Source organism: Nanorana parkeri, unplaced genomic scaffold (assembly GCF_000935625.1).
Source record: "Nanorana parkeri isolate BGI_ZX_2015 unplaced genomic scaffold, ASM93562v1 scaffold452, whole genome shotgun sequence".
NCBI classification, from domain to species: Eukaryota; Metazoa; Chordata; class Amphibia; order Anura; family Dicroglossidae; genus Nanorana; species Nanorana parkeri.
In genome coordinates, this window is record NW_017306720.1 from 901077 (window position 1) to 914309 (window position 13233).

The following is a 13233-nucleotide window of genomic DNA, read 5'->3' on the forward strand; positions in this document are numbered from 1 at the left end:
TACTCATACGCGCCCAAATGCTCCCGATACTGGAACTTCCGGTATCAGAAAGCCAGGTGGTGAGTCATTACACGTTGCCAGGCTCCATGGCCAATCAGGAAGCCGGGCAGCGTGTAAAGACTCGCCGCCCAGCTTCCTGATTGGCCGGAAAGCTGGCCAATCAGGAAGCTGGGCAACGAGTCATTACACGCTGCCCGGCTTCCTGATAGGCCACAAAGCTGGCTCCATGCTTCCTCGTCACCTGGTGACGAGGGAGCATGGAGACGGCTTCCCAGCTTATCGGAAGCCGGGTAGCGAGTCATTACACGCCACCCGGCTTCCTTGATGGGACTACCTAAAAAACTTGTATTGGTACTTGTACTCGATACTGAAAACCTGGTATCGGTGCATCCCTAACTCTAAACACTGAACCTAATCTTACATCATTTTTCCAGGAAAAACAAAAACTACCCTTTGAGTGGAGCTACCGCCGGACTGTAATGGTTATCTGTTCATTTAGGCCAAGGGGTATTGAGTAAAGGACTTTTACTTTCCTGATCCCACTCCCCTGGCAGTCGGTGCCAGGGAATCACTAGGAGGTTTACAATGCAGATATCCAAGCAAATGTTTTAGTTTTTTAGATCAATGAGACATTCGTTTTAGAGGGGACTTAGCCTTTTTTCCCCTTAAGTTGGCAATGGGAAGATGGATCTCTCACCATCTCAGCAGCTGGGAAAGGTTCTACCGATCATGAGCTTTCAAGAAACAAAAGGCATTTTTCCTTCTCATGATAGCTTGCTGACAAGTAAATTCTTCCCTACATTTGAGCATCGAATCAGCTGCAATGCCTACAAATACTGAGTTATGCAAGGGCCACCTCAAGCTATAACTTTTTATTCTATGTCTATATAAACTATTGTCATTATGAGCTAGCCTAATGTATAAAAGCACTGGAAAAAAATAAATAAAAAAAACCTGTGTAACATCTGACAGATCCTACAAACATATTGCTGCTATTGGTAATCTATTCATACATAGCAACTTTCATATTAGACTTGTTTGTCCTTTAACCCCTGTACTGCCTGCTGGGCTACCATGTATATATCACATGTATGACAAATGGTTTCCAATACAAGAGCTCCCCCAGCTATACGAGCAAGCAATACGAGTAAGGTAGTACCTGTGTTTAATGTAGACAAAGCAAAGCTTATCTTATATACACTGAAAGAACGGCTTTAAAATAAATATATACATGACGAATAGAAAGCATCTTTGGTCTTCAAAACATATGCTAAAACTTTTTTTTTCAATGTAAATTTTTTTTTTTTTTGTGAAAGAAATTACAGCACTGATCATGGAACTGATCTTAAAAGAAAATAACTTGATACATTATGCATCTTATATTAAAAAAAAGAAAACAAACACATAAAATGACACATGTAATCTGGACAGAGCAGATTACTAAAGTGCTCCGAGTGGTAAGGAAAAGTGGTGCATTATAGAAGGCTATTCCTATGATAAGAGCCTGTGCAAAGTCTGAGCATTCTCAACACTGTACCAGCAGCTCAGGAAAATGTAAAGTGATGGTCTAAAGTGGTCATCTCTGGGGACACAATTATGATGAATGTACTTTGGACCCAACTGATGAACTGGGCTACCTAGCCAACTGAACTTAAGATAGATACAGGAACATATTGGTAGATGCAGCCATATATAATCACTTTGAATGAACACGAGATTGGTGTATTCAAATCGAAACACCTAATCAATGGAGCAATTATCTCACATATATTCTCCATGTACAATGAATGCATTGGCGATGCAGATCGTCTGGGTTGATCTTGGCAGAAATATTCTAAAAAGGACACTTTTAACATATAAATTAACATTTGTTTTTCCTTTGGGCTCATTCACACCATATCCCATGTTTATAATTCCCACATGCTGTCAAGTGTTTTTAAACAGTTGCTCAGTGCAATGCATCTTTAATAAGTGTTCCAGTGCATTTTTTACCCTTTTATACCTTATACCACGCACTGCAATGACCTGTGACTCCTTACAGTGTGTCACAGCGCGCTGTTCATCAACGCCTATTTATTTCTTTTTTTGCAGTGCATTGGTATGAATTCAAACCATCTGCCTTGTCCTTCCAGTGGGACTGCCTTGGGAAAGACAGCCCATCGGTGCTGGTGTGAATGTGCCCTCAATATCCTGCTATCACATGAGTTATGGTTAGTACAAGACAAGATTCCAGCCCTGCACACCAGACTATTGGATAAGAATGCTTTAAGAAAGTTCTCTAAAAAAATGGGGCCCCCAACTGAAAGCATCACTGTTTGGTGCAGAAAATAATCATATTAGGGCGGTAACTAGACTGACCAATGTAATCTTAGATGAAGTTAGAAGACCAGATTAATATGTGGATTTGGTTTTCAACACTGTTAAGGAAAATGCACCCTTTTATTTAGGGAACCTCTCTTATAGCACCTACCTAAAGCTTAAAAAACATAGAGGGTCCCAAAAAATGGTGTTCTCAGCAATTTATGTAGACTCCACCTTGACCATCAGCATGCACAATCTGATAAGCCCTAGGACAGAATATTAAATGTTTTAAACTCTACACAGGACATGGACAAAAGGTTATGACATTTCCTGAAGTTGCATGGGTAAAATTGCAGATACTGGCATTCCACACACATTTTTCCATTATTTTGTTGTGTATGCTTTCAGTACAACGTATAAGGGATATTTACATTCCCCTGTCAAATATTGCTCATTAAAAAGAAAAAAAAAAATCAACCCTACACCTGCATAAAACAGTGGTGTCAACCCCCAAGTGTTGGTTCTCATTGTTCTTGGATCCCAAAATATGACCTTCCCATTAAAATGTACATCAAAAGTGGTCACAGGCCCCAAAGAACAATTGTGAGATTGTATTTCTGGTTGTAACTTGCAGGATGGACATTTCTGGCTTAATTGTGTTATATCGTTACAACAGATTTGTTACTTGTAAGACTAATAGTAGGTTCTTCAAGGCTTGACCAAAGCACATATTTATATAGAAGGCATGATGGGCATTACAACTGCTGAGAACGTTTTATAAAAGGGCCGTTCCAAGCTTTGATAGTTGCCCAGCTATTCTGTCCCACCTGTGAAGTACAAATGGAAAGAGCTAAACATCTAGATTTCATATGCAGTGCCACCTACAGGTGAAATTTGGCACACAGTACATCCTCTTTGATTTAAGAAAGATATATATTTTTTAAACCTCAGAATTCCACAGCTCCCTAATACTTGTACTGCGTCATTGCTATCACTTCTATCCCGGTTAAGATGCATGAGACCCTGCACTCACATAGACAACCATCATCACAATAGGGATCAGTTCTGATGCAGTTCTCCGCTAGGAGTACTATCATAACTGAAGTTTAAACTTTATTATGAGGGGATGTAAACAGCAGCAAAACGAGGGTCTGCCTGTGTTCCAGTTTACTACATAAACGGTCCTGAAGTACCAGGCAAGTTTCACTTTAGCCCTAAAACCCGGTTAACGAAACTAACTAGTTTACAGAGGACTGCAACATCAAAAGACTGATGCAGAAGGTCCAGTTTGTGACTGGAAGCATCTAGAAATATCTATGATGCGTGTATATACACCTTAATATATAAAAAAAAAAAAAAGGCTAACAGAGGTTTTAGAAGACCAAAGCAAAGCGCCTTGGGTCTTGCTTCAGCTTTGAATATATTAGGAAAGTGTGCCATTGTGCCTGTGCTTTTATCAGGTCATCCATAAAAACATTATTGGGGAAATACTCACTTGAAAAGGTGAAAATGAAAAGAAAATTAGCAAGCAGGAAAAAAAATAAATAACATTAAAATCAATGTGTACCGTTTAAAGGAAAACAGGTCTGAATACCCTGAATTGTCTAGTGCAGGGATATGTGGTACAGTCCAATGTGGCTTTCTGCCAGGACTCCTCAACCATCATTGAACCACAACTCCTTGTAAACTGGCAATCACACTTCTCACTCAGTCCCGGGTTGCTCACGGAATGAGACATGGGGGGGGGGCTTATCTGGATTGTGTGTGATTGTACGACGCTAAGCTCACCTAACAGGACTTCTAAACACTCATGCGAGTGGCCTCTTCTATCAGTGATTACAGTCTCAATAGCTAAGTCGAGAAAAGACAACTCAAACGTGAAGTGTGACTTCCTGGGGGATGTGACTGAGAAATGAAAGGCAGCATCTGTATGTATACATGGCACTGCCTGCAGTGTAAAGGTTGTCACAGGCCAAGAAAAAATCAATATCTGGCTCTGCTAGTAGATACTGACTCCATTTTCTCAGGGCTTTAGCTATTTTCTCCCAGGTCTTCAGAATTATTCCTGCAAAACAGGTGTAAAAGTTCTTGCCACATTGTTAAAAACTCCAGCATTGATTGTGGCTGTGAATTTATCTTCTGGCATTACTTTGTTCCAGTTCTATAGCCCGGGTTCTTGTGTCTGCTATGATCCTTTCCCCACGATTGGATTTTCTCTGAAAAGGCAATCAAAAACAATCCGATATAAAATGCAGCATGGTGGAAAAATATTGTATTCTTCAATCTTCATTGCTCTTTGCATTGTCCTAATAAGAATATATTTGTCTTATATGCATCCCATATTTTCATTTGCATTGTCTTTAAGGCAATTATTCATTGATAAGATGTAAAAACATTTTCTTTTTTTTTTTTTTAACACAGAGCAGGTAATATGAAATTGCCTCTTGGGATAGCTAGGCGCTCAAAATCTAATGAGAAAGCACTCCAGCGATGGGCCGGAGTGCATTGTCGCAAGATTTTCATGGACATTCTGTATAAATATAGAACACTTTTTCTATTGTACTAAGAAACGTGATAGCCCCCAAACGGTGGCTCAGAGCATCCTCCTAGCAAGTGCTGTGATATAATAAAACTTCCGATAGCATGGTGGCAAGCAGGGAATTCCTATGGTCATTAAGAAGTCCACCAATACACTTACCTTATTTGCACAGGTTAGTAATACTTTAAAATACAATTTTGCTATTGTTATATTATTTATATTATATTTGCTATATTATATTGCTATTAAAAAAAAAGCTAAACTTTTCCCTTTCAAGTACCATATCCTTTATGTCCTTATATAAAAATCAACAGCCATATTGGTTCCATCTAGACATTAAACCAACATAACCTATCACAGTTTACTACAGTCAGCTTCAACTTGATGGACGAGGAACGAACAAACAAACAAAACAAAAAAAAATGTAAAAATGTTGGCTGGTCGGATTCATTTTTATCTAGCACAGGAAAGGTGCACATGGGCAGAAATTTACTAAACAAAATAAAAATGATATAATAATATAACCAGGTGGCAGTATTGCAAATCTGGGAAACAGAGGCTTGATGCTGAAAAGCCCAATATGCACTCACAGATATAGTAGAGTGCACCTTGACAGGAAAGGGTGGAACAGATTATTAATACTATAAGCTTGAATGATGGTCTGTCTGAGCCATCTAGAGATGGTGGAATGAGAAAGCTGGGGCACCCTTCTGGGGCCTATGTGGAGTGAGAAAAAGGAAATCAGTCTTTCTGAAAGAAGCGGTGGTTGAGAGATACACTTGCACAACCCAAACCACATCCAGACAATGGAGAGGGACATTTTAATTTGATGAACAATTTTTTACTTAAAGTGAAAGGCAGAAACTACCTTAAGCAAGAGGGAAATCCAGGGCTACAACACCACCTTGTCCCTATGAAAGACTAAAACTCTTTGCAAGAGAAGGCCACCAGTCCAGACACTGACCTCACAGAGTTGATGGCTACAAGGAAATAAACTTTGTGAATGGGAACAGTTGGAGGAATGCCTATAAAGGAAGTGCAGAGCACGTTTTGGTACCAGGAGCCAAATGTTGGTAAAGGCTCAAGTGCAGGAAGATGAAAATTCATCCATGGAGAAAATCCTAGAGGCCCCTGGACTCACACCAAGTGTAGTAAACCTTCAACTTCTGATGATAGACCTTGGGGGAATTGGACCTTCTAGCTTTGAGCTTCCTTTAGAAGCTGGGATTCAACAGTCATGCCACTAAAGCCAGCAACTGAGAAGCAGGAAGGCAAATTGGCTATTGGACAGTAGATCCAGGCGATCTGCAACGTGCCACAGTGTGTCTGCTAGAAGTCTTATTAGGTCAGCGTACCACATCCATCTAGGTAAATACAGAGAAATGAGGATAACCTGAATGCTTTCCATCTTGATCCTGAAGAGCAGAAAAGATAAAAAGTTTCACCAAAGCATTCACTGCTTCTGCCAGTGGATCCCTGAATCTGCATACAAAGCCGTCTAGTTTATTGATGAACCTAAAGGCCAGGAGGTTCAAATTTGGCTTCCCCCACCTGTGACACAGGTCCTGGGACACCTCTGCGTGCAGCAGCCAGATCCTCCAAGCGATGAGTCAGTTCTAGCGATGATTTCTGATGGTTTGGGAAGGCGAGTACATGGGAGAAAGCCCCTTTTATTTGCACAGAAGCCAGAAAGTCTACCTGGTGCAGGGAGGCAATTATAAACATGATTGATTTCATCCATGTTTTTGGGCCTAGTTGTAAACATTGAAGACGTTCAGCCATAACTCCTCAGTGGTAAGTTCATTCAACAATGAGTCTCTTGTGGCCGATGGGTCAGAAGTCACTAAGGCACAATCTGCTGGGAAGGGCACAAGAGCACACCTGTGGCCTCTGCAATCAGAGTCAGAAAAGAACTGGATAATTTAGATCATAAAGTCCTGCATGACCTCAGTAAAAAACTTCAGCAGAGTACAGGACCCAGCCTAGGGGCACATGGTGAAACGGGACTAAGTCCTACTCCCTCCCCAGTCTAGAATCAGACATGTTGCAGCTCAGTGCAGTTAGGCAACATATAGGCTCAGTATAAGAGGCATGGCCTCAAGTATTCACTAAACCTGGAGCGCTAGTAACAGGTGAGGGTTTGCGACCAGAGGGTTGGACGGCGGAGAGTGACCAAATGCACTGTATGCACGCAGCAGGAATAGATCAAAGAACAAAGTCTGGCTCTTTGCAAAAGAAGCAGCAGTGGATAGATGCTTTCTTGATACTGTATTGTGGGAAAGAGAGCAGGGAGTGTGCAAAAGTGGATCAAGTCAGTGCTCTATCCACCAGTGTTAACCTCTTTTCACAGCAAAACCAGCGAGAAACAGGCAATAATGGCGCTCAGTGACCAATGAAAAATGAGGAAGCGCCTGATGCTCAGCCCGTCCCGACTTGCCTACTCACTAAGTGATTCTTCAGAGCAAGAGCAGAGGCCATGCCAGTGGCTCGGGACCCATAAAGTGCTCTACAGCTAACCTAACCAGAATGGAGTCTGTAAAGCATCCCACACAGAACCCAGTACACATCCTGGCCCCACAGTGTCTAGTCCAGCGGGGTCTAGATGCGGTATGATCCAAAAACCAGGCTGAGGACAACTGTGCTGGATATCTGCAAATTTGGAGGGAAGCCTCCAGCAATGGTGTAAAGAAGAATCTTCACTGAAGAAAAAAAAGAGAAAATTGCTAGGAAGAGCACAGGCTAGTCTTAAAAAGTAATCTGTCCTCCTAGGACAAGAGGAAAAAGAACTAAAGCATGCTGGTAGTAGGAGGAGTTATACCGTAGGCTGACCCACAGTTTTTTCCCCCGCTGTCGGCAGCATTATAACCCAAAGGATTAAGCCTTCCTATGTCCCTCAACAAATGAAAAAGAAGAAAGATAACTGACACAGCAAGAGAATTATCTTTTAGTCATCTTGAGAATTACTGATACTTACTGGCTGCCATATTTTGCACTTGTACAATGTCGTTTGTATTTCTCGTGAGGTTCGTTTAGCTTCTCTACTATTGCTTTAATTTGTTGGATGGTCTTGAAGGTCTCCACGGAATCATCGATGGTAAAGTGGTATTCACTGTGCTCCTGTGGACCTTGATACACTGCAATGCTACCACAAGCCTCTAAAAAGAGAAAAAATCATCTTATTCACGTGATAACCAAGTTCCAACTAAGAACCTATGTGGATCTATAGTTTCACATTAAGCTTTCCAAGTATGGAAATTTAATTTGCAAATATACTGGAGGGAGTTTAGAAAAACTGGATCAGACAGAACCTGGGAGCAGCTGTGCCAAGTAACCAATCAGCTTATATCTTCAGCTTGTTCAATTAAGGAGAACTATGGGGTTAGGGCTTTCCCCCATAGTTCTCCTAAGGGTAACGGGAGGACACAAACTAGCGTCCTCCCATCACCCTAGGCTCAATATACCACGAGCTGCAGCTAGCGGTATACTGAGACGCCGCACCTGAAACGGATCCCGACAATTATACCTGGATCCACCTAGCTGCGTGAGTGACAGCTGGCTCTGCCTATCTAGAGGCAGAGCCAGCTGTACCCGCCCCCTCCCGTTCCACCAGTCAGCGCTGGAGGATCGGACAGGGGAGGGGGGAATCCAGTCCCTTCCCTGTCACGGCTCTCTGCAGTGACAGGAGTGAGAAGTAAGCGAGCGCCGGTATGTGTTCGCTCACTTCCCAATCTACTGAACCCACCTGTGACAATGAAACTGTCACAGGTAAAAAACTAGAAATATGAGGATGAGTGAAAATCACTTGCCTCATAATTCTCCTTTAAGCTTTAAAAATGAAAGACAGAAACTGATTGGTTGTAGTGCACAGCTGCTACAAATTATGTCTCTCCAGTTTTCGTGAATTGCCCTCAATGTATTTTGCTGTTCCATCCCCTTTCCCCAAACAAGGTTTGTTAACTGGCACACAAAAAAAGAAAAGCCCTACAGTATTTATATGCGTGTTTGTATGACTTTGGAAGTGATAAGACTATATAAATTCCTTTGGTAGCAATGATCTACCCTGTTTCCCCAAAAATAAGACCTACCCCGAAAATAAGACCTAGTACTATTTTTGGGAGTGACAGCTGGTAAGTGGTGAAAAAAACAGGGACAATAAGGGCTCAGTCACACAAGATGCAGTTCTGGCCCGACGCATTGCCTCGCATTGCGGCCGGCTCACTTTTTAGTGGGGCAGGAGGGGGCGTGGCGGGCCATTCAAGTGAATGGATATTTATTTTTTTTTGTCCTATTCATAATTTGAGAGGACTGTTGTATGTATACTATATAGTGAGCTATTGTCTGGACTAAGTTGATGCATGACCCTGCATCATTTTTAAGTGTTTTAGGCTGCTTTCTTTGTAATATGAATAAAGATGCACTATACAGATTGAATATATACCTCATAGGTTATGTTTGCAGGTGATCTTTCTTTTTCATCGCAGAGGGTTACAGTAACCACACTTCTCCATATTTATTTGCAGTCAGGGTGGTTGTGGCCACTTCACTCCCAATAAATGCAGACAACACCAATCAGTTTTACTTAACCAAATTCAATAGATTAGGGATAGGGCACCTGAGTAAGTCTTCTAACACTGCAGTTGAAAAGAGGTGCAGGCTGTAAGAAACCCTTCATGCATGCAAAGTTGCCTTTATATGCTCTGACTGTTGGTAGCGAAAAGTTACTTTAACTACCAAAGCGGTGATTGTATGAACAATACAGAACTTTCTGTACTGTATTCTGGAAGTTTAAGGTGTGCCAAACAACTGTATCAGACACTCTTAACCATGTATGCAAAGGTTCTGCTAGCTCAAGTTTTGCCACCTTTGTGACTCCAATCCACCATGTATGGGTAGCATCAGAGGGATTTGTTGTGTTATTTATAAAAAAGTGTTCATTCAGGGGAATGTAAGGAGATAGCGCTGAATACTGTTATCATGCCCCATAGTAGTGATCTTGGCATAATGCTGAATAATGATAAGTGAACAAACTCCAATGAAACTAGCATATGGATGGGCAAGCCCATAAAACACCACTGTGAGAAGCAGTGATGAAAATGTTACCTTCCATCTTCTGTAGTTTTGGCATGCTCCTGCTGAATAGGGAATATATCCTCTCACATTCACGGTCTCCATCTATATCCAATGCTACGTCAGCTGGAACATTTCTGTTAATATGAAGATTACAGTAAGGTATTAGTTCATGACACAGTGTACCAAGCACAGAACACTCTGATACACAGCTGCAGGGACTCTGATTCCCATGTCATAAATGTGATGGAAGCCAGACACTTCTTGCTTACAGACTCAACTCTTCTGAGCTACAGATACAACTGCAAAGAACATAACAGGGCACAACCTAAATGTTTAAAAGGAAACCTTCACTTTAAAAGAGAACCATTCCTTTATATATTTCCACATAGTAACATGAAGGGTTTCTTACAGCCTGCACCTCAATCCCAATATAACTTACATTTCTGAAAGTCATCAACATCCAATTTGTTACCATTTCTGCATCCTCAAGAGTTGTCTCTCGTAATATGGCTCTACTCGCTAGTTGTCTATCATATCTTAGCTTACCGGGGTAAATGTATTTAATCAGCAAGTTTGTAAAAGGTTACTTATCCAATTGTGTATCTCTTCTGTACTGTGGATGTGGATTGTGTGAATTTTTCTGTTTGTTCTTAACAAAATAATACAAATATTGAAACAGAAAGTCGCTAACATCCTGTCCTCTCTGTCTTAAATATTTACTTCCTATGGAAAGTAATCCTTTAGTGTCACTCACCAGAGGGTTACTAACAGAGCAAAATAATTAGCCCAAGAGAGTTGTTGTCCTACTCATGCATTCCAAGTGTCCACACATATACTCACAAATACCCCAACACCGTTCCCGCCACATGAATATTAGCGGGACACTGTACACGGAAATGTACACTAAATATATAAGTAACACATATTTAAGAGCTAATACACTGTTCTCTGTGCTGACCAAGTTTATTCAGCAGATTTGCAGCAGTGGCAGTGAAGGTGACTGATGCATGTTCACATAGGCAGCAGCTGCTGGGCTAAGGATGGAGGCCCAATGACATGTTCCAGAGTCATGCTGTGCCCATGAGAAACTGTCAGATATACACTTACGGGGCAATGTAATAGAAACACATATACACTTGCTTTTTCATGCAATTACTGTATGTGAGGGCAGCCGAATGCATACAATTAAGCAGATTCAGGCACTTCAATGAAATGTTCACATCAAACACTAGAATACACAACATAACACAGTCTCTAGAGTTAACTAAGAATGATGTGAAAAGCAAAACAACAAAAAAACCCACAAGTGAGCGCCAATTCTATGGATGGAAACGCCATGTTAATGAGAGGGGTCATTTTCAACATGCCAGGAAGGCTAAAGTAAATCAGATAACCACTTTTCACAAATGTGATGAGCAGAAATGCGTCTCAGAATGCATATCATGTTGAACCTTAAGGCGGTTGGGCTGCAAAAGTAGACCACGTGGGGGTTTCAATCCTATCAGCCAAGAACAGAAAGCAGAGGCTGCAGACTTACCATAACTGGACAGTTGCAAAGATAAAGCAAAAGTAGTTTCAAATTGGTTTTATGAGCCTGATAAGAAGCTCAGTGTTTTTCAGTGATCTTCCCAGACAAGTAGATCTTAATCCAATAGAACACCTTTGAGTTGTGGTAGACTGGGCTATTTGCAGAATGAACGTGTAGGTGACAAAGCTGCAGAAATTGTTAAAGGAATTTTTATGGAATGTGAAATCCATAAAAAATACGAAGATGTTTTAAAGAGCAAAGGGGGACCCAACCCAGTATTAGTATAATGTTTTTAACATATTGTTTGGTGAGAGTATGTGGAGTATGCTGACCACAAGCAGCATTTTGTCAGGGACATGTCCCCCTATCACACTCTACCATAAAATTTGCTCACTTGACACCCTGCTAGGGAATTTGTTGAGTAAACCATGCTACAGACATGATGGCCATCAATGAACACTCTGCCGATAATGAAAGATGGATTTCGGCTAGGTACATTTTCTTTTCATGCAGAAGTTTAATGCTTTTTGTTATCAGAGATTATCCAAGAGCTGTTCAGTGATGTGATCTTTGCAATTCTGTGAATTCTATTTCCACATATCTGTAACTAGACCTAAACACTGATTTCGCATTTTCCTGACACTTTGGCAATATTAACATGCTTAATAAAACTGATCCCCTTTTGCCAATGTAACCCTTTAGTCACACTTACACAGTGCACACATGGCAGCCTTCAGCACTTTCAGATGATGCCTTGCAGCAGAGCCAGGCTCCATTTATGAATGCAGAGGAGTGATATTTGCAGAGTCTCCCCTGATTGCGTCGGCTTACTCTACTCAGCACCTCTATCCATTCATTCAACTCTACACAGTTGTTGGCCTGGATGTAAAGGGGCTTCTCTCCATAGATCACTTGGAACATCTGTGAAAAACAGAGGATACAGAAACATTGAGTTCCAATGATCCAGTTAACACATGGGAGATGATGCAGGCATAGTAATAGGAGCAGGGATTAATAATATATATTTCACAGCACAGATTGGAGTCTCAGCACACAGGTAAAGGCAAAACATAAACAGCACTAAAATTATAATGTGGTGCAATCCCTATATCTAAGGCATACAAATATGAAAAATGATATGGCAAACTACAATACCATTTTTTTAATGTAACTAGCTTTATAAAATAATTTTTCTCCATTGTACTGCTTTTAAAAGCACTAACAGCAGTCTACAATTATAATAATTAAATGTAGAATTCCAAAAAAAGATTTTAAGTATTGTTCAGAAATAAAAACCCGAGTTGTTTCCAAGGACATATCCTAAATTACTTCCTTGGAAATCAAGGACCGTTGGCAAGCATGTAGGACACCTGGAGGAAATAGCCATGTTCAGGCTGCCCATAACAGATGCTTCCCATCATTCTAACCTGCATCACAAATTAAGTCACTGGGGATTTAACACCATAAAACAGGATTTTTGTACTTACTGTATAATCTGTTGCATACAGTTCATCAGGGGACACAGCATAAGCAATTTACCTACTGGAGGAACAGGACACTGGCAAACAAAAAAAGCCATTGGCCAGCCAGGTGTACCCACTACTATCATGCTTCAGTTTTGTAGTAAAGCATTATTAGGAGTAGATTACAAAAACACAGACGGGCGGGACCTGGGTCCTTTAATGAACTCCAAGACATGGATTTCATGGTAAGTACAAAAATCTTGTTTTCTTTATTGCTCATAAAATGATCATAAAATAATTCAGAGACAACTGGGACAACCAAAAGCAGTCCA

At 40.9% G+C, this 13233-nt stretch overlaps 1 protein-coding gene across 1 annotated transcript in view; it reads right to left on the reverse strand.

Moving 5' to 3' along the window:
* Positions 1–3786: 3786 nt before the first annotated feature.
* The window catches only part of RASA2 (RAS p21 protein activator 2), a 118748-nt gene continuing 109301 nt past the window's right edge, over positions 3787–13233 (reverse strand). Inside the window, exons 21-24 of the mRNA XM_018560360.1 lie at positions 12151–12359; positions 9941–10044; positions 7815–7995; positions 3787–4517 (exon numbers count right to left, since the gene is read on the reverse strand). Coding sequence (XP_018415862.1) covers positions 4487–4517; positions 7815–7995; positions 9941–10044; positions 12151–12359 — 525 coding nt within the window. The 3' untranslated portion in view covers positions 3787–4486. The remainder of the gene's footprint in view (positions 4518–7814; positions 7996–9940; positions 10045–12150; positions 12360–13233) is intronic.